The sequence below is a fragment of the Talpa occidentalis genome, unplaced genomic scaffold (genome assembly GCF_014898055.3).
Source record: "Talpa occidentalis isolate TD23 unplaced genomic scaffold, MPIMG_talOcc4v2.1 talOcc4.11, whole genome shotgun sequence".
NCBI lineage: Eukaryota > Metazoa > Chordata > Mammalia > Eulipotyphla > Talpidae > Talpa > Talpa occidentalis.
Window position 1 is genome coordinate 2,840,698 of NW_023601104.1, and position 26,864 is coordinate 2,867,561.

The following is a 26,864-nucleotide window of genomic DNA, read 5'->3' on the forward strand; positions in this document are numbered from 1 at the left end:
GCCAGGCACCCCGTTTTATATCGGGGCTGCTCCGTAACAAAGCCACCCGAGGAGTTTTGCTTCCTTTACCCATCCCAGGCTCGGCCCACTCCCTGGGCGCCAGAGCAGCGACTATCAGCGATGTATCCTCCCCCCCACCCCCTCCGGGGGCGCAGGGAGTCCCCGTCCAGGGCGGCCGAGAGCGCACCGCGGCCCCGGGGCTCCGGGCAGGGAGGCGCCAGGTCCGGGCCCCGCCGCGGCGCGACCGCGCAGCAGGCACGGGGCCGCCGGGACGGGCCGCGGGCCCCGCGCTCTCAGACTCCCCGCGCTGTGGCCCCCCCACCCCGCGGCCCAGGCGTCGCGCCGGAAGTGACGCAGGCGGCGGCGCGGGCCCGCGGGGTGGTTCCGGCGACGGCGCGGCGGCTGGGCCGTGGGGGTGGGTGTGGGGGCGCCCCGCGCGGCTCTGGCGTTGTGCCGCGGGTGGGCTTGGCGCGGAGGACGGAGGCGGCCGCGGCGGCCGGCGTGGAGGTGGGAGCGGGGCCGGGCGGCGCGGGGCGCCCGGGGAGGGGGCCCGGGGCTGCCGGCGCCCGGCTTGTGGGCTTCGGGGTGCTAGGCCTTGCGCGCCCTCCGGTAGCCGGCTCCCGCCGCGGGGGCGCAGGGCTGTGCGGGAGCCAGGGAGTGGGGGGCGCCTCGGGGGAGTATGAGGTGGGAGACTGAGGGTGGCGGAGTTGTACCTCGCGTGGGCGGTGGGGGAGGCGGGAGGCCCCGGGGCCTGGGCCCTGGGGAGCCCGTGGTGACTGCGGCGGCTCCGTTGTCGTTCGCGCGCGGAGCGGGGTGCCGGGGAGCAGCACGGATGCCGCGTCCACGACTGATGGCTGAGGGGCAGAGGCGAACGGGGGTCTGGCAGCCTGAGAATCCGGGGGCTCCCCGTGATCCTTTCCAGTAGTTGGTGTAAATCTGAGTTCCTTGTTATCAGTACTCCTTGTTATTGATTGAGTTTCTCAATAATGGGTTTGCTGAGGGATTAGGGTGCTGTCTTGTGTGGGAGGCAGAGTCGTCCCCCTGCTTGGTCAGTTATGTCAGTAAACCTCCCACTTCAGGGGTAGGGGGAGTACTCGTTACAGATGAGGAACTTGGAAACCTGCGATGGATTTCTGTTGTCTTCCCTACCACAGACGACTGGGTTCAGTCTGTTGTCTGTCAACTGTAGGTCTTCATACCATCAAGACATAAGAAACTCTCAGAGCAGGTCAATATTTAAACTGGAAACCTTGAATGGATTCTAGTCTTATTTGTGAATGGCAGGCTAGGTATGCTGAACCCAAAATTCTTATTTGTTGGTTTCACTGTATGAAGTGAAGACTGTTACAGATAACGTAACTCTTTCATTGGTAAGAATTTTTTTGTTGAACATCCTTGTGGGAGTAGGGCTGTGGGATTAGCAAGTGTGCCTCAAAGTTGTTTGACATCTGACCCACAGTTAGATACATCGTACATCATAACTCTATGCACTCTGCATGCACAAAGTGTGCACACAGAGACGCACAGAGAAAACAAGTTTACCCTTTCTATGCATGATACCCACTTACATTTCCTAGTTCATTAAAAAAAGGTTGCCATTCACTATGTTGACTCTGCTGAGTCTGACTGCTAAAGAAGTGTAGTTTGAAAAACATGGGGCTAGAAAATGTTTAAGATCCTTGTGATTCCTGAGATTCTGTAATTAACGCAAAGCAGAAAATACTGTCTTTTTTGTTTATCAGCCAGAGAAGGAGGATTACTTCAGTTCTTCTAAATTCTGCTGAAATTTTACATCTCAACAGGAGTATAGTATCCATAGGGATAGTGTCAGAATTTTAGCAAAATTTTATGAAGACCTGGTGGATGGAGTCAGACGCGCTACCGTGGCGCCACGAGGCCTCCCGGAAGACCTGGTGGATGGGATAGGGAAATCTGCTGGATTGTGGTAAAACTAGATGGGGTCATGACTTTCTGTATCTGGAGAGGTGGAATTTTACATGGGCCCAAAAAAACTCAGTTGTACCAGCTAACCAAAGTAGAGATGTGACTTAGGAGGGCTTCATCTAATAAAAAGATGTGGAATCTCAGTCTTTTGATTTAGAGGCATAGTTGTGAACCGACCTGATGTGACCTGCTGCCGTAGATTGCATTTAGAAAGTAAAATCTAGAATGAGAAAGGTTGCCTCTTTTGACACCAGCACTGGTTTACTCACACCTGGCAGGTTAGGTTTAGGTATGGGTACTCTGTTAGAGTACGTTAATTTGAGGTAGAAGTTAAAAGGAGTTGAAATTTGTTACTTTTCAAGAATAATTTTTTATTGACTGTCAGAAGATGTGGTGGAGTTGCTTTGGCCTGAGTGATTCTTTTCCCTTTGTCATTTGACGTATTTTCAGGGTCAGTGCTGTTAAAGCATTTTCTGCTTGTGAATGTCCAAAACATTAGGAAATCTAGGTTTCTTACACACTTCTAAGTTGTCCTATGAAATTTTTCATCATAAATTTAAGTAGTTTATATGTTCAGTTTTAAAACAGTAAGGATACAGTTTCTGATGTTATAAATACTATTTAGAAGTACAGTAACAATATTTTAAAAATATGCAAATACCATTTTTTAATTTAAAAAACCTGGGATATATATAAATCATATATTACATGACTTGATTTTCATGTATTTTAAAAAAGATTTCTTTTTATTTATGCATGCAAGAACTGGGGTGTAGGCTAGAGGTGCGGGAGGTGAGAGGATTCACCAGAGACAGAGTGGGGAGCAGAACAGACAAATCTACTGAAACAGTGCTGAGGGGAGCAGCAGGCAAGACAGGAGGTCTTCTGTGTCATGTGGGTAGCTCCTTGGCCTGCTGGGGATCGAACTAGTCGAGCCTTGCTGCGGTGGCTGCTGATAGCTTCATATTGCTGAGACGTCACTTGTTGAGCCACCAGGGATGCCTGCTTTTCATGTTTTAAACCAATCCTGTGTTCCTGGAGTGAGCCCCATGGTATATAAAACATTTTATATATTGCTAAATCCAATTTGCTAATATTTTGTCAAGAATTTGTGTGTGTGTGCATCAGGAATATTGGCCTGAGGTTTCCTTAATCATAAGGAAAGGTCATTGACCTTTGAATCAGAGTAATACTACCCTTCTGAAATGAGTTGGGAAATGTTCCTTCCTCTTCAATTTCTGAGTGTTTGTGTAGGGTTGTTGATTATTTCTCATGTTTGTTAGAATTTACCATTGAAGTCTGGTCTTTTGTTGGTGGGAACATTTTTAATTACTAATTCAGTTTCTTTACTTGATATGGATGTATGCAGATGTTCTGTTTGTTGAATTGGTTATGGTAATTTGATTCATTATGGGAATTTGTTCTTTTCATGTTTTTCCCTTTTTTATGTCTGTTCTATTTTTCCCACAGAATCTTATGCTAAAGCAGGAGTCAGCAAAGTTTGTATGTGAAGGGACAGATGGCAGGCTTTTTGAATCATGTGTGCTCTGCGTAACTACTCAGCTCTCTCATTGTGACGGGAAAACAGCCAGAGACAATAGGTAAACAACGGCGTGTATTCTAATAAAACTGTTGGAAGGGGGCCACATTCGATCAGTGAGCTGTTTTCTGACTTCTCTCCCCAAGTAATAAATTATGTTGTTGGAAATCTTTTCTTGCTAATCCAGTTATCTAGGCAGGTCAGGTTTATGATGGAGTAATGTGGAAACTGATGCCCTTGTTTGGCATATCTTTGAGTATCCCTGGGATGTGTGAATTCCAGTTTAGCGATTTGGACTTCATTTTGAAAAGGTGTAGAGGTAATTCAGGCATGTTTGTAGCTTTGCCTAGGTGAGAAAGCCTGTGGCCTTCCCATTATGATTTTCTAGGGCTGTAATTCAAGTTCCCTGTCTGGTCTGTATTCTTTCTGCTTATAGGAGACATTTGAAATAAAATTTGTGATGTAATAGAAACTGTATAGATTACCTCAGTTAATCTTCACAACGATTTTATGAGGTGCTGTTACAATCGGTATTATTCCCTCTCTGGAGAGGAGACAGTTGAGACTGCAATTAAGATAATTTGTTCAGGATGTAGTGCTGGTGAGTGGTAAACGGGGGCCTGTGATGACTGACTTCTGAGGTTCACGTCCTTTCCGTTAGGCTACCTTTTATGGAAGATATGGAATTAGTACTAGGGCACTAGATGTTGTCTTTTGAGAACTCTGCTTTTCCCAAGATTTTAATTTTACAAAAACTTTCCCAGATAGGTGCATGAAAAGATAGGTTGTTTTTTCAGAAATCCATAACTAAACTTCTCACTCATTTACAGCCATTGGTTACAATTGTCCTTAGCAGAAGGGGCTGCTCCTTGGATCTGATTGCTGTGGGTTCTGTCTGGTGTAGCAGATGAGATGAAATTTGGTAGGTCTGTAATTAGTTTATTTGTAGTTCATGGATTATTTTGGCAACTGCCATTGTTACATAATGGTCGAAAATCATTTAGGTCTACCAGAATTTGTTATCTAAAAGCTTCGTACAAGAGAAATGAAACAATAAATTTCCATACTTAGCATGATGTTAAATAATCTGGAAAAACTGATCGTTCTACATTTGAACAAAATAGTGCCATATCTAGTCTATGATTTCCTATATCATATGATGGCATAAATGGGTACTTTTGTCCACCATAAAGTTATATACAAAATGTTTTATTATTTATTCATAGTAGCCTCCAAACTGGAAATAATCCATCTGTCTATCAATAGCAGAATGAATAAAAAGTATTACTTATAGAATACTACATGGGAAAGAATGAACTGTTGACACATGCAACAAGGGTGAATCTCACAGATGTAATGTTGAGCAAAAGAAACCAAACACTTTAGGGGAACTTTTTTTCAAAAAGATTTATTTTATTTGTATATACATATAAGAATTGGGGTCTAGGCCAGAGGTGCAGGGTTGAGAGGATTCACCAGAGACAGAGTGGGGAGCAGAACAGGCAGATCTACTGAAGAGCACTGCTGAGGGAAGCAGTAGGCGAGACAGGAGAGGTCTGCTGCGCCATGTGGGTAGCTCCCTGCCTGGGGATCGAACTCATGGCTACAATGGCTTGATAGTGCTGAGACTTGATAGTACTTGATAGTGTAATAGCTCAATAGTGCTGAGACTTAACCCCTGAGCCACAAGGGAGACTCCTTTAAGGGAACTTTTATGATTCCCTACTTTATGGTAGATACCAGAATAGTGGTTACCTTCTCGGAACACAGTAGAACCTTCTGGAGTATTCCAAATATTCTTTTTTTTTTTTTTTTTTTTAATTTTTTTTTTTTTTTTTTATAGAGGCATGTTTTATTTATTTGTTTGTTTGTTTGTTTGTTTATACATGCACTGGGTACAGTCAGAAGCGCGGGAGGGTGAGAGAATTCACCAGAACCAGAGCGGGGAGCAGAACAGGCAGACTGACGAAGTACACTGCTGAGGGGAGCAGCGGGCTGCAGGAGAGGTCTGCGTGCCATGTGGGACCCTCCTCCAGTGGCCGGGGAGCAGCCGGGGATCGAACCGGTGCTGCCGAGGCTGCAGGCAGCTTCGCAACCCAGAGCTCAACCGCTGCGCCACCGGGGAGGCCCCGAATATTCTGTCTTGATTTAAGCGATGGTTATATGGGTCAATTAATATGTAAAATTTCACTGAATTGAACAGACTGTGTAGCCTTATGGTATATATATTATATACCTTGATAGGAAACCAGAATATGAAAGACCTCAGTTTGGTCCCCTTGTACCTCCTCCATCTTCTGTTTGAGCTGTAGCTCTTCTTTTGACATTAAGGTGTTAGTCCTATACCTAAGTCCTCCTTCTTTTGTTTGTTCATCTGCTGACTGTTTTCAGTCAGTGAAGGATTTTTCTTTAGGGAATAACCTGTTTGTTGAATTTTATTTATTTATTTAAAAAAAAAGATTTATTTATTTATACAAGCACTGGGTACAGTCAGAAGCATGGGTGGGTAAGAGAATTCACCAGAGCCAGAGCGGGGAATAGAACAGGCAGACTGACAAAGTACACTGCTGAGGGGAGCAGTGGGCGAGGCAGGAGAGGTCTGCGTGCCATGTGGGACCCTTGCTGGCATCCAGGGATTGAACCTGTGCTGCAAAGGCTGCAGGCAGCTTCACAGCCCAGCGCTCAACTGCTGCGCCACCAGGGGAGGCCGTTTGTTGAATTTTAAATAACACATTAATGTTGTATCTTACGTAGAGGAAAGTTTCTGGTCATAGAAAGAAAGGGCAGTTTGTTGCACATTGAGTGATTACTTGTTTTAACGTTCATTAATAAGAACAAAATTTTAAAAATACTTAACCAGTAGCAAGCCACTTTTAAAACTTGTGTATTTTGTGACTTTTTATCATCATCAGTGTTGTAGAATTGGTGTTGCTTTTGGAAATTAAATGGTGTCTTAAATTCTTGGAGATGTATGGATAATTTTGCAACTCAGTGGGTGTGTGGGTTGGTTTTGCTATTCTCCCTGCATTTGTTTATGTTTGGGATTTTCTCTTACGAAATATAAAAAAGTTTCTTGAATGAGCTTACTGTTCAATGCATTGTTGCTTTTATTTTCTTTTCTGTCAGCATAGCTTTGTGATACTTGCTTAGTTGAATCACCAGAGAACTGAGTTTGTCTTTATTTATGTTTTTATGTTTTGATAATATATACTCTGCCACAGCAGTGTTTTTTGCTCCTTTTTGGCTTTTTCTTTTTAGATTATATTTAGGTATATTTCGAAATTAATATTTGAAAAGAACCTGAAATGCTATTCTGTTTTGTTTTTCATGGAAAACACTAAGCCGGTAATTAATTTTCTATATTTATGCACATCTGCTAGCTATTTCCTGACTATAGGACTTTGCATGGCATATGCTTAAAGAATTTTCTAATTTTAGAACCGTTTCCAAGACGGGCCCAGGCATTTAGAAGTAAATTTTAAGATAATCTAGATTTTGAAAGATAATTTCTGGCAGATTTATTGTATCTCATTCATTCATTGATTGAATAAATATTTGTGTTTCTCCTCAATTGTAGGTACTGTTACTCATTGGACAAGACAGACAATGTTCTTTGCCCTCTTGGAGCCTCCATTTTAGTTGGGTGACACACACAGCAGAAACAAATAATTCGTGTGGTTTTTATTTTGTGGTCATATCAGGTGAGATGTTGGAGAGTGATTGGGAGTAGCTGATTAGATTGGGGAGCCAGGAAAGACTTCTTTCAGTTGGTAACATGTTAGCAAACCAGAAAGGTAGAGCAAGGTAGAAGAATCCTTCATTGAGCTGGGGGAAAACAACTGATATTACTTGGTACAGAATTTTGGAGGGAACAAACTTCGTATGTTTGAGGAACAATATAAAGTCCAGCCTGTCTGGAGAATAGCGGCAAGGTCGTGGTGAGAAAGGAAGTTGTAGAAACTAGAATCAGATCATGTAGGGCTTATAGTCCTTGAAGAGGAAGTTGGACTTAATTATAAGTATAGCTGTTAAGCAGGAGCATAAGTGCTTTATGTTTTGAAGTTTGCTCTGGCTGCTGTGTAGAGAAAGACTTGAAGAAGGCACAGGAGTAGAAGCAGGACTGGCTAGGAAACTTCCTGCAATGATGAGAGGATGGCGGCTTGGACTGGAAAGGTCATTAGTGGAGATGAAGAGAAATGGACTTATTTTGAGATGTGATAGTAGGAATTTCTGATGGGTTGAATGGATGGGATGAGAGACAGGAACCAAGAAGCGGTCCCCCTTTGTTTGGCCTCAGCAACTTGGCGACTTTTGATGTCGTTTGTTGAGACAGGAAAGACATGGAAAAGAGCAAGTTGGGGGATGTCGAATGTGTGGCTGGAGAAATCAGGAATTTCTTTTGGATATTTATGAATGTCTTAATAGACATTTTCCTAGGATCTGTCCTGTATGTGAGTTTTCATTTTATGTTTTGAGGAAAACTTTGCTAAGGAATTAAATTTTTGCATTTTGGAGGAATGGCTAAATGTTCTGTGGTGTTATGTAGTGGTTATTATGTTGGCTACATATTTTTTTCCTCCTTTTTTGATAGAGCTATAGTTTACATGCAAAAAAAAACACACAGATGTTAAGGGTCCGGTGAGTTTTGGTAAATGTGTACATCTGTGCAGCTACTGCATCAGTAAAAATGTAGAACATTTATTTCCATTACACCATGAGTGTACCCTGCGCCCCTTTCCAGTCAGTTCTTTCACCCTAAAGGCCATCACTTCTGATTTGTCTTGCTGTGAAGTGGTTTTGCTTCTTGTGGAAACTTTCATATCTAGGTTTGTATAAGATGTGCCTCTTAACACGTGCGACTTCTTTCACTCTTAGCTTTGAGAACCATCTACTTTGTAGCGTGTTTTTTTTTCTTGTTATTGTTGTAGTAGTTTTCTGTTGTATAATTAACTCTTACTTTTCTTTATCTCTTCTCATTTCTAGTCTTTGCCTCTGTGAACAAAGCTGCTATGTATATTTGTATAAAAGTCTTTTTGTGGATATATATTTTTGTTTCTCTGAGTAAATCCTACTAATAAAATTTTGGGTCATGAATGTGTTCAGTATTATGTAAGAAACTCCCAAACAGTTTTCCAAAGTAGATGTATCATCTTACATTAACAGAAATGTTAGGTAGGGAGTTTTGGTTTTTCCATTAGGATGATATTTTTATTGTGGTAAAATATACAGAAAAATTACCATTTTTAAATGCTTGCTCAGTGGCATATATTCATATTATTGTGAAACCATCACCACCATCCATCTCCAGAATATTTTCATCATTTCAAACTGAAACTCTGTACCCATTGAATAATGACTCCAGTTCTCTGCCCTCCACCCCCAGATCGTAGCAACCACCATTCTGCCTCTCTGAATTTGACTACTCCAGGAACCTCACACAATGGAGTGATATAAGATACTTGTTCCTTAATTTCTGACTTACTTCACTTAGATAATGTCTTCGGGGTTGATCTTGACTCCAGCACTACTTATTATAAAAGTTATGTTGCCGCTCTTGAGTTGCTTTTTCAACTCTATCGAAATTCAGTTGGGCGGTTCTATTTGGGTGGTTCTATTTCTGTTCTTTTCCATTGATTTATGTATCCTTTCACCATTACCACAATCTTGACTATAGTATCAATATAACAAGTCTTAAAGTTGGTTAAACAGATTCGTCATGTCTAGGCCCTCTCTGGTGGCCTAGGGGTTAAGTTTCAGCGCTCTCACTGCCATGGCCTGAGTTCGATCCCCAGCCAGGGAGCTACCCACATGGTGCAGCAGGCCTCTCCTGTCTTGCCAGCTGCTCCCCTCAGCAGTGTATTTCAGTCGATTTGCCTGTTCTGCTCCCCACTCTGTCTCTGGTGAATCCTCTAACCCTCCACACCTCTGGCATATGCCCCAGTTCTTCTACAAAATAAATCTTTAAATTTTTTTTTATTTCACTCTTCTAGTTCCTTTGCTTTTCATGTATATAAATCTTAGGATAACCTTGTCTGTTTTAACCAAAAATCTGGGATTTTTTGTATTAGTTCTGTATACTCATTTGGAGAGAACTGACATATACTATGTTATGTGTTTCAGTCCATGAACATTGTATGTTTCTCTGTTTATATCTTGGTTGTTTCATAAATATCAACTAGTTTTCAGCATACAAATACTGTATGTTTTAACTTTATTTTTTATTTATACAAGCACTGGGTACAGTCAGAAGCGCGGGATGGTGAGAGAATTCACCAGAGCGGGGAGCAGAGCAGGCAGACTGACGAAGTACACTGCTGAGGGGAGCAGCAGGTGGCAGAGAGGTCTGCACGCCATGTAGGACACTTGCCCGGTGGCCGGGGATCGAACCGGCGCTGCAGCGACTGTGGGCAGCTTTGCAACCCAGCGCTCTACTGCTGCGCCACCGGGGAGGCCCCTTAACATTATTTTTTAAAAGATTTATTTTACTTATTTATGCATACAAAAATTGGGGTCTAGGCCAGAGGTGCGGGAGTGAGAGGATTTACCAGAGATGGAGTGGGGAGCAGAACAGGCGAATCAACTAAAATACACTGCTGAGGGGAGCAGCAGGCGAGACAGGAGAGGTCTACTGTGCCATGTGGGTCAGCTCCCTGGCCGGAGATCAAACTTGTGCTATGTGGCTGCCTATACCTTGATAGTGCTGAGACTTATCCCCCTGCACCACCAGGGAGGCCCAAATTTATCTCTTTAATGCCTGTGATTTCCTCTTGTTCATTCCTAATATCTGCAGTATGTTTTATATCTCTTGACTAGTCTAATTAGGGATTAATCAACTTTATTAACATTTAAAAAAATTCATTTTTCATTTATTATTATTATTTCATTGATTTCTACTCTTTTTTCATTTCTAATAGCCTTGGGTTAATTTGCTTTTTTTTCCTAGCTTCTTCAGATGAAAGTTTCAATCATTGGTTTTTTTAAACCTTCTCTCTTTTTTTTCCTTTTCTTTTAAGAGTTATTTATTTATTCATACAAGAGCCAGGGTACAGGCTAGAGATGCAGGGGTGTGAGAGGCTTCACCAGAGACAGAGTGGGGAACAGAACAGGCAGACTGACTGAAATACATTGCTGAGGGGAGCAGCGGGTGAGACAGGAGAGGTCTGCTATGCCACATGGGTTGCTCCCTGGCCGACCGGGGATCAAACTCATGCTGCAGAGGCTGCAGACTGCTTCCTACTGCGGTGCTTTACCCCTTGCACCACCAGGGAGGCCCCACCTTCTTTCTTATCTAATAAAAGTATTTCAAGGTGTAAATTTCCCTTGAAGCACTGTTCTAAGTACAACCAACAAATGTTATATGTTTTCATTATCATTGAGTTTTGTTATTTTTTAATTTCCTATTTGATTTCTTCAATCAACAGGATAGAGACAAAAAATACACTCTTATTTCAGTCCTTTAAAATGTTTTGAAATGTTTTGATACTGTTGATAGCTGAGGCCCAGCTGCTGTTGGTGAATATTCTGTGTGAATTTGGAAAAGTATATTCTGTAGTTACTAGTTTTCTATAACATGCTCATGTTTAGTTCATCTTTTTTTTTTTTTTTATTAAGGTAACACTGATTTACAGCACTGTTTATGATTATACGTAGCTTTATATAATGCCTTCAGCTTTAAAAAATGTTTTTTGTCCACAGTTTATCATTATTAACAGTAAGGATTTACCTGATACAACAGCCTTTTTTTTTAAAAAAAAGATTTATTTATTTATACAAGCACTGGGTACAGTCAGAAATGCTGGAGGGTGAGAGAATTCACCAGAGCCAGAGCAGGGAACAGAACAGGCAGACTGACGAAATACACTGCTGAGGGGAGCAGCAGGAGAGGTCTGTCGCACCATGTGAGACCCTTGCCAGTGGCCGGGGATCGAACCGGCACTGCAGAGGCTGCAGGCAGCTTCACAACCCAGCGCTCAACCGCTGCGCCACTAGGGGAGGCCCAGCAGCCATTTTTTTAATATATTATTTCTTTATAATATAGTCTGAAAATATTGTGATGGCAGATATATTAAAACATAATAGGTTGTAAACAGGTTATAGTTTTTGTATGATTTGATTTATAGCTTAATATTATGTTTGTCCAATTCTTATACTTTAGTTATAAGATCTTTATATGATATTGCTTACTGTTAATATGCATACTCCTGAAAAAAAAACAGGGTTTTTTGTTGTAATGCCTCAGTTAAGAATATGTTAGAGTATGTATCATTAAGCAGCATCAGTATAGAGCCTGACTCACTAGCTACTGGATTTAAGTAAAGCTGTGTCTTTTTTAAGGTACATTGCGTGGTTCCTTCTCTCTACGGTAGTGTCACATCTGAAAAATGGCCGCTGATTGGCTGGGGAGTATTGTGTCCATCAACTGTGGAGATAGCTTGGGTGTCTATCAGGGAAGAGTTTCAGCAGTGGATCAGGTGAGCCAGACCATTTCTCTCACCCAGCCATTCCACAATGGAGTGAAATGCCTCGTGCCAGAAGTCACCTTCAGGTGAGTATCCTGATTTTGCCCAATTTAATCTGGTGGTCTTTGGAATTTGAATTTAGTTCTTTTTTTTTTTTTTTAAGATTTATTTATTTATGCATATAAGAACTGGGATGTAGACCAGAGGTGGGTGTGTTGAGAGGATTCACCAAAGAGAGGCAGAAACAGAGAGAGCAGAACAGGCAGATCTGCTGAAATACACTGCTGAGGGGAGCAGCGGGTGAGACAGGAGAGGTCTGCTGCACCTTGTGGGTTGTTCCCCCTGGCCAGGGGCTGGCCAGGCATGGAGATCTGTGCTGCTGTGGCTGGTAATAGCTTGACAGCGCTGTGTCTTTAACCCCTGCACCACCAGGGAGGCCCTGAATTTAGTTCTGATTATCAATATTCTCTTCCTTAGAGCTGCTTTTGAGTGGTCTTGTCATGGGTGAGATTTTAGTCTCAGACCTTACAGTCCAAGAGTTGTTTCAGCTTAGACTTTGTCATAATTAGGGTTTGTGAAATATTTTTCTTGTCTCTGTCAAGCACACAATATTTTTTTTATCGTAATGTCAAATTCAGAATAATCTTTTTTTCTCTGGTTTTCAGTTCTCTTCCTCAGTGGTGTGTGTGCCGTCTCACAGCTAAGCCCTTCCTGATTTCTCTGCACAAATATGTCTCTCTTTGTAGCTTCATACCATCGTTTACCTCCACAAGCACACTGTATCCAGAGGCTGAAGGCTTTAGAGAAATGTATTTTTCTTTATGTTTACCCTCAGATCTCAGGTTCAGCTGTTTTCTCACCCTTGGCAGACATCCTCCCTTTCTGTGTTTAAGAAAAAAACAACCAGATAGTGTTGGTCAAGAACTTTCTTGAATTTGTTAACAGTGCTCACACGTGACTTTTTCTGTGGGTTTACTGTTTGTTTTTCTTACCTCCTCTGAAGTCTGTGAGTTTGGGACTACCCACCAGGTATGCTTTATGTGCTATCCTTTTTATAGCCTTTGAGACCCTCCTACACTGCTTTTGTGTCTTCAGTTTCACTCTTTATGCCTTTTTCTCTTTGCATTCCAATATCCTCTGGCTGCCCCCATGGTGATACACTCCCCTCACCTCCACCCCCACCCCTGGCAGTGGCTGCTAGTTGTTGCCTGTCCTTTCCTTTTATACCCAAAGTTGTTTTCAGAGCAAAATAGTCTGCCTTCTTTCTCTTTATGGCCTCATTTTTAGTCCCTCCTTATCTTACCTTTAACTCCCCCTCCCCACTTTACCATTTTGCTGAATAAGCTCTTAACCAAGGATAACAATGACCTAATTGCTACATTCAGCGGCATTGTCTCAATTCTGATCACATTCATTTGTTCCCTAACTTTTGAAATCCCCTTTTCTTTTAGTTTTTCTGTCACCCCATTTGGATTTGCTTTTACTGTATTCCTCCATTTCTTTCCCTTCTCCCCTCCCATCTCCTCCCATCGGCTCCTTTTTCCCCACTCATTTCTCAAGGTTAATCAGAGTTCTGTCTTTGATCCTTTTCTCAGTCTGCTCTCTCTAGTCAAATCTCATGTGTACCTTTTTGTATGTTAATGCCACCCCAGATCTTTAATTTAGACCCATTAACTAAGCTCCAGACACTATTTGAATTCTCTAGGCACTATTTTAATTGTCTACTGGTCATTTTTCATTGGATATCTCATAAAATATCTTAAACTTAAGGTTTTCATTTTTTTTAATTATTAATTTTTAAAAAAGATTTATTTATTTATACAAGCGCTGGGTACAGTCAGAAGCGTGGGAGGGTGAGAGAATTCACCAGAGTCAGAGCAGAGAGCAGAGCAGGCAGACTGACAAAGTACACTGCTGAGAGGAGCAGCGGGTGGCAGGAGAGGTCTGCACGCCATGTGGGACCCTCACCCGGTGGCCGGGGATCGAACTGGCACTGCAGAGGCTGTGGGCAGCTTTGCAACCCAGCGCTCAACCGCTGTGCCACCGGGGAGACCCTAATTATTATTTTTTAAAGATTTATTTATTTATACAAGAACTGGGGTACAGGCCAGAAGTGCGGGAGGGTGAGAGGATTCACCAGAGACAGAGTGGGGAGCAGAATAGGCAGATGGACCAAAAATACTACTGAGGGGAGCAGAAGGTGAGGCAGGAGAGGTCTGCCGCACCATGTGGGTATCTCCCTGGCTGGTAGGGGATCGAACTCACGCTGCAGAGTCTGCGGACAGCTTCACAGCAGTGTGCTTAACCTGCTGCGCCACCGGGGAGGCCCCTTAAACTTAAGTTTTTCAAAGCCGAACTTATTTTATTACTTGCAGATTTCTTCTTACAAAGATTTGCCTTTAATTGGTGACTAATGATAACTTTCATCTAAGTTAGGGGCTTAGGAATTGCGGTAAATTCTCCTTTTATCTTCATGTTCGGTTAGTCAGCAAGTCTTGTGGAGTACAAAGTTCTCTTGGTTTCATTCTCCTCCCTCTGCATGGTCATTCAGCCTCTTCATCCCCCTTATTTCTTGTCTGGTCTCTTAATTGGTGCTCTTGCCTCTAAGTTTCTCCACTTTCCCTACAGCCGCCAGAAAAATTCAATGATTATGGCAGCTGCTGTTGTCCCTGATTACCTCCCGATGACTCTCCTCAAGCATCCTTCCCTTTGGCATCACCACGACATTTGCATTTCCTCAAGTGGGCCATATTTCTCAATTCCTAAGCTTTGGCTTGAAATGCTCTTCTCCCTTCTATTCTCTGCTTGACTATTATTCTTCCTCCCCACTCACACCTATCTTCAGTATCTTATCCATCTTTGCCAAACTTAGATATTTTGCTTTCAGACTTTCTAGTTCCCAGAATTCACCTCTGTCAGTGTGTGTAATCCTTTGGATGGTCTACTTTTCTGTTGACCAGAGTGGGAGTTCCTTGTTGGCATGTATTGTTTCTCACTTCTATAGACCCCATTCCTAAGCCCAGGGCTTACCACATAGTTAGTACTCTGTGCCTATTTAAAGAACAAGGGAGGGAGGGAGTGAGGGAGGAATTTTTTAAAAAGCTATTGAGCATTCTGGAAATCTAAGATGCTAACGATAGTTTTATGATGAACAATAGATCTCTTTAAAAGCCAGCGCTGTGCCAGTTTAATGTTGTGGTGAACTGAAAGTGCTCTCCCACCTTGCCTAGCTTTTGCCTTAATATCTTAGTGATGTGCAGCCCTGCAAAGGTGTAGCTGGTTGTTGCTGGTTCCAGTTTCATCACTGTGAGTCCCTGTTGCAGTGTTGTGATGTGGACTCTTTTTTTGCGTGTTTCAGGGCAGGTGACATTACAGAGTTAAAAATTCTGGAGATCCCTTGTCCTGGAGATAGCCAGCGTTGTGGAGATCTTCACCAGGCGGGGTTAGCTCCCTCTGGTATCGGCTTCCAAGTGGGCATCAGTCAGAATGGCACGGGCAAATTGGTCAAGAAGCCAACCTCTACCAGCAGTGCCCCTCAGAATATCCCTAAGAGGACAGATGTGAAGAGCCAAGACGTTGCCATTTCCCCACAGCAGCAGCAGTGCTCAAAGAGCTATGTGGACAGGCACGTGGAATCCTTGAGTCAGTCTAAAAGTTTCCGTCGTCGGCACAACTCTTGTAAGTAGCTCAAGTTGATGATTTTGTTGTAACCTTGTGTTTCAGTGCTATGAGCCCCTCTCCATTGCTGCTTTATAAACAGGTCCTTTATTCTCCTAATAAAAAAGGATGCTGGCAGAGCGTCACAGAAAAATTGCCTGGTTCTCTTCTTCCAGTGACTATTCTCACACAATATTAAGGGAAAGGAAATGAACTGTTAAGAGTCTTGAACCAGCTCCCTGCCCTCTCCCACCACTTGCCTTCCTTGAGGAAAAGTCAGTTATAGACAAAAGTGGCATTGTTTTTAATCTGGTAACCATTGGTGATACTTGTGGCTGAGTTGGATCTTGATAACTTTTCTTGCAATTTGGCTCCCACCCACAGAGGGCTAGACCTTGCTGTGGTGGTGGAGTTCTGATAGACTGACGATTTAGAGTTTGCCTACTCACTGTCTCTACTGACACATCAAGGAGCTCATGCACTGGCTTTGAAAATGATGCCTTGTTTGGTCCTAGTAGTTTGTTGAATGCCATTTGTTCATTATAGAACTGTAGTTAATACACTGTTAAAATTTCGAAAATTGAGTGACTGTATTTCAAGGCACTTTCCTTTTGGAGATCCCAGATCCCACTAACTCTGAATTGACAGATTGAAGAAAGATTGAAAACTTGAGACTAAAATTGCATTATTACTTTTTTTATGTCCTATACAATGCTTGGATAGAAAGTGGCTCTTTTCCATTTAGTCTTTAATCTTTTCTGCTTTTATTCTCTTGTTTAAGTTCATATATTCAGTTTATAATCTATCTATGCACTTGGAGATAACCATTAGCAATTTGCATTATTTTTCTATGTATTTCCCTCTTTTATTAATGTCTTATGTTAGTATGGACTGTTTGTTATAATTTATGAAATAGTGGTGCTTCATTATTATTCATTAAATTTTATTCAGATTGCTTTAGTTTTTACCTCATATAATATCCTGTTACAGACTCCTGGCCACATACTGCATTACGTTTAGTAGACATGTCTCCTCTTGCTCAGCGAGTTTCTCAGACTGTCTTTGTTTTTGATGAGTTAGTTTTTTTTTTTTTTTTTTTTAAAGATTTATTTTTATTTATACAACAGCTGAGGTACAGGTCAGAGTTGTGGGAGGGTGAGAATATTCACCAGAGACAGAGCCGGGGAGCAGAACAGGCAGATGGACAGAAAGCACTGCTGAAGGGAGCAGCAGGCGAGGCAGGAGAGGTCTGCTTTACCATGTGGGATTCTCCCCGGCCAGCCGGGAATCGAACCGGTGCTGCGGAGGCTGTGGACAGCTTCACAGCACTGTGTTCAACCTGCTGTGCCACCGGGGAGGCCCAATGACTTAGATCGTTTTAATGAATATTGGTCAGGCACTTTGTTAGAATATCCCTCAAATGGTATTTGATGTTTTTCTTATGGTTGGACTGGGGTTTTATGTTTGGGGGAGAAAGACCATAGAGATAAAGTGTTATTTTCGTTACATCATATTAAGGGTATGTGCTATCAATATGATTTGTGACTTTTGTTGTTGGCCATCATCAACTGGCTGAGGTAGTATATGTCCGATTTCTCCTGTGTAAAATTCTCTATTACCCCTTTTTGTGCTGTGCTCTTTGGAAGGTAGTCATTGTGTATAGCCAACACCTAAGAGGGAGAAAGTTAGGTACTCTGTCCTGGAAGACAGAGTATTTACACAAATTATTTGGATGGGGCCTCTCCGGTGGCGCAGTGGTTTGAGCGTCGCGCTGTGAAGCTGTCCGCAGCCTCTGTAGCGCCGGTTCGATTCCTGGCTGTCCAGGGAGAAATCCACATGGTGCGGCAGACTTCTCCTGCCTCGCCGGATGCTCCCCTCAGCAGTGTCTTCATTCCGTCTACTGTTCTGCTCCCCGCTCTGTCTCTGGTGAATTCTCTCACCCTCCTGCGCCTCTGACCTGTACCCCAGTTCTTGTATAAATAAAATCTTTAAAAAAACAAAAAACAAATTATTTGGAATTCTTCTGTACCAGAGATTTGTCTTTTCTCCCCCATTTATGTATTTAGTCATTTTGAAATCGCTCTTTATTACAGGTATTTATACTCTGGACTATAAATCAATACTGTATAATTTTGATGCCCAAAGTATTTCAGCTTGGCAGTTGGCTACTGTGTTCCTTTGACATGACCCACATTGTGGGTTTTTCCCCCGCTAATACTGCCTTTTCTGGTGCTACAAGATGCTCTAGGCATATCTTCTGTATTTCCTGCCCCAACCCTAGAATTAGCCTTGCCTCTGTCTTCAAGGAATCCTGTTGCCATTTGTTGCGGAATGGTATTAGGAACCAAGGGGCTGCTGGGTAGCTTTCCAGCTGGCAAAGCAGGGGAGTACATATGTGTATACAAATCAATGTATGTGGGGCCTCCCCTGTGGCGCAGCGGTTGAGTGCTGGGTTGCGAAGCTGCCCGCAGCCTCTGTGGCGCTGGTTCGATCCCCGGCTGCTCCCCGGCCACCAGAGGAGGGTCCCACATGGCGCGCAGACCTCTCCTGCCGCCCGCTGCTCCCCTCAGCAGTGTACTTCGGTCCTTCTGCCTGCTCTGCTCCCCGCTCTGGCTCTGGTGAATTCTCTCACCCTCCCGTGCTTCTGACTGTACCCAGTGCATGTATAAACAAACAAATAAATAAAACATGCCTCTAAAAAAAAAAAAAAAAACAAATCAATGTATGTGAACACATCTGTAAACATTTCTTTGTGTAACTATATGAAACTAATTCATACTCATGTCTCCAGCTCTTATCCATTGTCCCATGGATCATTCTATCTCCCTTCTCGCTCTCTTTTATTTTTAAGATTTATTTTTATTTAGTTATGCATACAAGAACTGGGGGTATAGGTCAGAGGTGTATGTAGGTGGGGAGAGGATCCACCAGAGACAGAGCGGGGAACAGAACAGGCAGATTGAATGAAATACACTGCTGAGGGGAGCAGCGGCGAGACAGGAGAGGTCTGCTGCGCCATGTGGCTTAGCGCCCTGGTGGGGATCAAACTCTTGCCACAGTGGCTGGTGATAGCTTGATAGTGCGGAGACTTTAACCCCTGCACCACCAGGGAGCCCCCTCCCCTTTTTCCTATTGCAATCTCTCATCGAACAGTGAGAAGCCTGTCTCCTACCATCTGTCATTCATTGACTTAAATTATTCAATTCCTGTATGAGTCGAGCAGCGTCAGAATCAGTAACACCTCCCCTCACCCGCTTCACTCACTCTCTTCATACATTTGTCACAGATTGTTTTGTTATACTCTGCATTTCATCCTCCAATCTGCTCAGTGATTTTTAAAAAAATTTGCATGCATTAAGGCTCATGCTGGTCTAAAGTTCTACCATTTAAAAAAAATCCAGCATTTTGTATCCCTCACCACAGTGTTATACAGAACCTATGTTTAATCCCCTCTGCCTCTCCCCCTCCATGACCTCTACCACAGTCCATTTGCATTTTCCAGAATATTATATAATTAAAATCACACAGATTTCAGACCAACTTCTTTTATTTATTTATTTTTTTAAAAGATTGATTTATGCATACAAGAGCTGGGGTGCAGGCCAGAGGTGCAGGGGGTGAGAGGATTCACCAAACAGAGTGGGGAGCAGAACAGGCATATTGACTGAAATACACTGCTGAGAGGAGCAGTGGGCAAGTCAAGAGAGGTCTACTGCGCCATGTGGGTAGCTCCCTGTCCAGCCTGGGATCCAACTCGTGCTGCAGAGGCTGAGGACAGCTTCATAGGTTGCGTCTTAACCCCTTGTGCCACCAGGGAGGCCCCAGACCGACTTCTTTTGCTTAGCAGTGTCATTTAAGATTTGCCCATTCTTTTTGTTGCTTGATAGTTCATTTTTCTGAATAATATTCCATTAGTAAGGATGTATCAAAGCTGGTTTATTCATTTACCTATTGAAGGGTATCTTGGTTGCTTCCCACTTTTGGTGATTGTGCGTAAAACTGCTAGAAACATTTGTGTGCAGGTTTTATGTGGACATAAGTTTTTAAGATCAGTTGGGTAAATTCCCAGCAATGCAATTGCTGGATATTATGGTAAAGATAATAAATTTTTATTTTTTTCATCACTAACAATTATGGCAACTCTGTTTAAAGAGGGCAGTTAACTTCAAAGTAAGTCATGTGTTTGTTCTTTGACACCATTTTGGATACAAAATGGTGCAGGGGTTAGAATGAATCACTTTTAAAAATAAGCCCTGGTTGAAGCTTACTCTGCTTTTTGCTGTTTAATCCATTTCCTTTACCTAGATTTTTAACTCCATGTATATATAAAGAGATCATAGGCAGTAAACTATTAACTCTCTTTCAGAGAACTTCTTTTGAATCCAGATTAGTGTGGAAAATGAGACCTGGGTGGCCTGGGAATCTGATGCTGAGATGTGGCTCAGAATTGGTTTCTGATAGAAGGTAGAGTTGCCTTTTTTATCTGTATAGTGAGCCCTTTACGATGCAGAGAAACGGCTGGATAGTTAACTTCTTAAGCACTTATGTAGCAGGATTTAAGGAGTTCCCAGACAATAGATTGTTTTCTTCCTACCATATTTATAGTGCAGGTTATCCATGTTTTTCTCATCAGGGATCTATAAGTAGAATTTTCTCTGGTATGGGTACATTGGTATTGAGACTCTAAGATTGACAAAGCTATTAGGATATAATAGCTTCAATTCCTGCTTTTTAAGTGTTCTCTCAAGGTTAGAAATTAATTGTTGAGGCATTTGAGGTTTCTAGTTACCTAATCTAACATTGATGAGAGATTTAGCACAAACAGGTTATAATCTGTTTTTTTTAGGTTGTGGGCGGTGGTTGGAAAAGTTATAAAAAATATTTCTATGACCTTGGTCATTGAACTGACCACTCTGAATATTTGCCAATTGCGTGAATGGAACATTAGGCCCAGGGAGCAGAGGGAGACCACTTGAGGTTTTCCTCACGGATACAGTTTCCCTCTACAGATACAGATCTGTGTATGGTCTGTTGGCATAGGAGTGATCACACCATCTGAGGTTACAAGTTATTTTTGCCAAGTGTTCACAGTTCAACACTGACTTCTTAACCTCCCTGGATGGGCTTCATGTATATTCCAACAAACATAAACCCTAGTGCTGCTGCTGGAATCTAAGAAGTTGACTGTTTACCAGGCCCTCTAACTGAAAAGATCTCAGATACCCTTAAGCACCTTCTCACAAAGTCCATTGAGTCTGGCACTAAAACATTTGCAGTTTGACCTTCAGGTGCCCTTTCGTGTGCTTAAATACTGGACAGCGTTCTACTTTACAATATGTGTGTGACAAAAACCAATAAATAAGTGGCACTGAGGGTTTCACAACAATGGATTTGTTATGTTATTCTGGCCAAAGGACCTTGTGCCAAAGGCTGGCAGCAAAGTGGCACAGGAAGGCAGCCAGCCTCCAGTCTTAACACATACTTGGCCCTTATAATTGAAAGTTAAAGAAATCTGGGAAGCACTGTTTATCTTTTCCAAGGGAAATGCTTTTCTCTTCCAGTGGCCAAAGGCCAGTTTATTACAAAGTGAGCCCCTTTCGGCTGAGTAAGCTAATGATTGAGAAAACTTACTCACCCAGGATGCCCCAATACTTCACCCAGTATGCCCCATAATTCTTTTACAGATTCTTTGCACTTGTTTGGGCTTCTCAGAGTTACATGATTTCCCTTCTCCTGTTTTTCATCTTTTTATATGTGAAGATAGCATGGTATTTGGAATATCACAGATCAAAGTTCACATTCTAGCTCAGGCATTAGTTATCAAAGTTGGAGTTCCCTTTAGTTTCCTCATTTGTAGAATGAGGAAAGGGGAGCATACGAGACAACGGAACATGGTAGCCTGCCCTTCTTTTACTTTATAGTCTCTTATCTTTTTCTTGCTGACCTGTGATGTTGGTATTTCCTCTTGGAAATTTTTTTCACTCTGCTTTCCTGACAGAATTTGGAAGATAACTAGCCTTACTATATATTTGTCAAATGAAGAATACAGGGAGATCCTGTATTCAGCCCGAGGAAATGCCCAATACCTTCTAAAGATACAGCTCTGGCTTTGGTTGCAGGTTATGTTTGTAGAGTCCCATGGCCAAGCCAAAAGTGGTTTTCCATTTTGCTGCTTTTACCCTGTATTCTTGCCCATTGATTAATTGCTTGTCTTCATATGTCGTTGTGCTAGGTCCGGGATAGTTCATTGTCAGTTCATATTGGACATGACTGAACTCTTTTCTTCTGAAGTTCTTGCCTCATCTTACCTCATATTATTGTTGACAGCTTTATCTTCCTGTCTTTTTCAGTCACGCAACACACTTGGCTTAATTTTTGATGACTCCCTTCTTTCTCATGGTTACTCAAGTTGCCTTTTCTTTCATAACCTCTTTAGACTTAATGTTTGCTGTTTGGTTGTTGTTGTTGTTTTTTTTTTTTGTTGTTGTTGTTGTTCTTACTAACTCAACAGAGATTTGTGTACTTTTGGTGGACTAAGCATAAAATTATGTGACAGGTACTAACAACATGGTTCTGCTCTCTGTTGGCTTACAAGCTCCTTGGGGAATTAGCATAAGAACACAGATAAGTACAGAACAAAGTAGGTAGCATAGGGTAGGTGCTAGGTAAATGACACCTTTGTTACTGCAGGTGGTCAGATGGGAGTGGTTTTTCAGCACAAGTAGTCAAAGATGGTATGTTTAGGCTGAGTCTATAACAACAGATATGAGAAACAGCTTAAAAGTTCATCAATAGTTACAGGATACAGCAGATACGATGTAATTTGTAATTAATGCAGCTATAAGTAGATAAAGACATTTGAAGAAATCTTCTGAAACAGGAAGAGGTTCATATGCAAGAAAGCAGTGTATGGATGTAATAAGATTGGTGCAGTTTTGACTATTAGGAAAATATTTGTCATTTTTTTATATATTTTACACATCATCTACTGTGAACATTTATTAACAAAGTTATTTTTTAAAAAGGAATACAAACAGGTTTTTTGTTTTTGCCTCCTATGTTCATTTCCTAGACATGATTCTTTTACAGATTCTTTGCACTTGTTTGGGCTTCTCAGAGTTAAATGATTTCCCTTCTCCTGTTTTCATCTTTTTATATGTGAAGATAGCGTGGTATTTGGAATATCACAGATCAAAGTTCACATTCTAGCTCAGGCATTAGTTATCAAAGTTGGAGTTCCCTTTAGTTTCCTCGTTTGTAGAATGATGATTTTATTTAGGTGTTTTACAGACAACTGAGATAATGTGTGTCCCATAGGCTCAGCCTGTGCCAGACCCATGGATTCTGCAGAATTGCAAATGGTATAGGGATCTTTACGGTGTTTTATTCTTGGCTAGTAAATGACTGTAGACCAAATAACCATCATAAAGTGTTTTCATGCTTCTCTACTAATACCTTATAATACCTTAGAGTATTGTAAGAATTAATGAAGTAATCTTTGTGAAAATGTTGATGGTAAATACTCTATGAGTAATAGAAAATCCTTTTCAGTGTCTTAAATAAATTATGTCATAGTCGGTCCAGAGGTTGGACATTTCCAACCAGGAAATAATCACTACTTCAACCTTGTTATTTGTGTGTTGGCTTCATCCTCACATTGATACTGGCTGACTCCATCAGTTCCATGTGTTTCATCCAGAATATTCTTCAGAAGGAGAAAAGACACCATCTCTCCCAGTGCATCATCAGAGTTTCTTAATGTCAGTCAGTATTTTTAATATTTTGAGCCACTTAATTTTTTGTTGTGGGAGATTGTCGTGTGCATTGTAGAATTAGTAGTATCCTTGAACTCTTGTGTACTAGATGTCAGTAGCCCACCCCAGGCATTGTCAGTTGTTGGAGAGAGGGGGCCAGAATTGTCCCTGATTGAGAACAAAGAATTATCAGGCATAAGGAAACCTCTATTAAAACACTGCTGCAAGCAACATTGATGGAGCTGGAAGGGATCATGCTCAGCGAAATAAGCCAGAAAGAAAAAGAAAAATACTGGATGGGCTCACTTTGAACAGGAATCTAGAAAACCTAAATAAGGGACCAGGGAAAAGAATAACTATAAGAAAGAAAAAAATCAAAATCAACAAACGACTATAAACCAGAGATACACTATGGGGGGTGGGGCTGAGAAAGGAGGGATTGGGGCCAAAATAAGGGGGTTGCAATTGTATGGGGAATATAAAAATAAAAAAGGGGGGGGGACACTGCTGCAAGATCTTCCTCCTCCTAACCCTGTGCCATGATGTCTTCTGGGCTAATTATTGCTTTACATGCCCATGCTTAAATCAGTTACTGGCTTGAGTACCACCATGATACTTTGGAATTAGCTCCTGAGAGGAAAGTATTTGTGTGAACAAAAATGGGTTTTGTAATAATTACTTTTATAGTAATATTAATGGTTCAAAGTGTTTTTTGCCTATTAAAAATTAATATTTGGTTGGAAAAGAGTGATTAATTTGGAGTCATTACTTTTTTAAAAAGATTTATTTATTTATGCATACAAGAACTTGGTACAAGCCAGAGGTATGGGGGGGGGTGGGTGAGAGGATCCACCAGAGACAGAGTGGGGAGCAGAACAGGCAGATCCACTGAAATACGCTGCTGAGGGGAGCCGCGGGCGAGACAGGAGAGGTCTGCTGCTCCATGTGGGTAGCTCCCTGGCTGGGGATCAAACTCGTGCTGCAGTGGCTGCAGATAGCTTCATAGGTTGTGTCTTAACCCCTTGTGCCACCAGGGAGGCCCTGGAGTCATTAATTTTTTAAATCTTGGTATACCACTAAGGAAAAGTAGTTTTAGAGAAATTTTAACGTAAGGAATTGGTTTTATAGGCATTGGAAGACCAAAAAAGATCAGGAAGAGATATCAAGGAAGGGGAAACGAAGGGAAGTGGGTAGGTTATCAGAACCTTAAGAGTTCAGAAGAGGGGCTTAGCGAACTTCTAGGGAGTGCAGTGGAGTTGGCTCTTCAGGCCAAAAAGAACAGCTGGAGACTGGAACCAACTGCCAGGGCAAATAAACAAGGCGCAAGTCCCTTCTTCCTCCCACTTCCTTCTTCCTTCCAGTCTCTTCAGACACTCACTGCTGGCATGGGGACCTAACAGGAAGCCAGCTAAGGAAGGAAAAATGTAGTTTGTAGAGTTCCAGCCCCATATCATAAAGGGTGAGGGTGGAATTGAAAGACAGTAGCTTAGTAAGTGACATATTTAACAACTTGAATGAAACAGATCCAAAGAACCTGCTCCACATTCAGTTAATCTTTAAATTTAGGCTTTGTAGACTGAAAGGTCTCTGTCTCAAAATATTTAACTTTGTCTTTGGAGCCCAAAACCAGCTTTGGCCTATGTAAACAAGTATGATTGTGTTCCAGTGCAACTTTATTTACAGAAACAGCCACTGGACTGGATTTGGGCCCAAGGCTGAAGTTTACAGAATTATGCTTATACATTTTGGGTGAAATGAATCATTGATATTCCATATGGATTCATGTGTGGAAAAAAATGATATTTTTTAAATTTGGGAAGCCATTTTCTTAGATGATTAATTTTTTTTTTTTAAAGATTTATTTATTTATTTATTTATACAAGCACTGGGTACAGTCAGAAGCGCAGGAGGGTAAGAGAATTCACCAGAACCAGAGCGGGGAGCAGAGCAGGCAGAAGGACCGAAGTACACTGCTGAGGGGAGCAGCGGGCGGCAGGAGAGGTCTGCGCGCCATGCAGGACCCTCCTCCGGTGGCCGGGGAGCAGCCAGGGATCGAACCGGCGCTGCAGAGGCTGCGGGCAGCTTCGCAACCCAGCGCTCAACCGCTGCGCCACCGGGAGGCCCCAGATCTGATTAATTTTAAAAGCTTCTTTCTGTCTAAAGATGGCCTTTAAGAGGAGTAGTGGAAATGTTAGCTCTGCTGTTCTCATGTTCACTTGTGAATGTATCATTAGTCTTATCTTAGTCTTAATTTAGTTTTTTTACAAGAATCTTTTTGAACCACTTAGTTGTTTTTGTATGCTATGATTAAAAATTGACATAGTTGCACAACATTGTGGCTATATTTAATGCCACTGTGCATTTAAAAATGGTAAATTTGTGTTATGTTTATTTTACCACAATTTTAAAATATCAATTTGCATGGACATGCTTACTATGGAACCTTGCTCTTTCTCAGATAGCCTAAATATTGGCAGTAGTTAGCTGGCATGACGCCTCATGAAAATCCTACTTTCCATTCATATGTTAAATTTATGAAATTTAATTTCTTACCATTTTTAGTTAAAAGGTAAAGTAAATAGATTATTCATTGTTTTTTCCCTATGTCCCAGTAAAGCACGCTGTATCCTCCTGGGGGGTGCACATACCCCCCAGAGGCAACCATAGGGCTAGAGACCTGTTTCCTAATAGGAAGGTTTGATTTAATACTGAGGCAGTACATGAATAATCCTGCAAATTGAACTTTTTCTCTAGTTCGCCCCCTACCCTACCTACATGTGTTGTTAATGGTATTACCTGACCTCGTGTTTTTATGCCTGCTCTCCCATTCTCAATCTCGCTCTACTTTCTCATCCATATTTCTATAGGATTTTATATAAACTTCTGTTATTATTCTTAACTCATTGTATTTTAGTTATTTGCTTACATATCTCTCTTCCCTCTTGGAGCACAATGTCTTGCTTATATACTATACTCTAGCACCTAACTGGTATAGGGTATGTTTTCACCAAATTATTAGAACTTGAACTTAATCCAGCCTTTGCTGAGCTTCTTAACAATTCATAATCCGGGCTGTTTGTTTTTTTTTTTTTTGAGATTTCTTTTTTTTTTTTGTTATAAAGACTTTATTAAGAGCAATGGTTCTTTTTTTTTTTTTTTTAAAAGATTTATATTATTTATTTATACAAGCACTGGGTACAGTCAGAAGCGTGGGAGGGTGAGAGAACTCACCAGAGCCAGAGCGGGGAGCAGAGCAGGCAGAAGGACCGAAGTACACTGCTGAGGGGAGCAGCGGGCGGCAGGAGAGGTCTGCGCACCATGTGGGACCCTCCTCCCGTGGCCGGGGAGCAGCCGGGGATCGAACCGGCGCTGCAGAGGCTGCGGGCAGCTTCGCAACCCAGCGCGCAACCGCTGCGCCACCGGGGAGGCCCGAGATTTATTTCTTTTATACATACAAGAACTGGGGTACGGCCAAAAGTGGGGGGTGGGGAAAGGATTCACCAGAGACAG

The 26,864-nt window shown here is 42.0% G+C and overlaps 1 protein-coding gene across 4 annotated transcripts in view; it reads left to right on the forward strand.

Moving 5' to 3' along the window:
* Nucleotides 1-454: 454 nt before the first annotated feature.
* Nucleotides 455-26,864, forward strand: part of EDC3 (enhancer of mRNA decapping 3) — a 49,661-nt gene continuing 23,251 nt past the window's right edge. Inside the window, exons 1-5 of one of the 4 annotated variants that reach the window (XM_037502102.2) lie at nucleotides 463-507; nucleotides 3,415-3,545; nucleotides 4,315-4,406; nucleotides 11,819-12,029; nucleotides 15,302-15,621. In XM_037502102.2, coding sequence (XP_037357999.1) covers nucleotides 11,866-12,029; nucleotides 15,302-15,621 — 484 coding nt within the window. In that variant the 5' untranslated portion in view covers nucleotides 463-507; nucleotides 3,415-3,545; nucleotides 4,315-4,406; nucleotides 11,819-11,865. Of the gene's footprint in view, nucleotides 508-3,013; nucleotides 3,546-4,314; nucleotides 4,407-7,061; nucleotides 7,186-11,818; nucleotides 12,030-15,301; nucleotides 15,622-26,864 lie in introns of those variants that run through there. The other 3 variants (XM_037502107.2, XM_037502103.2, XM_037502104.2) reach the window with 3 other exon arrangements.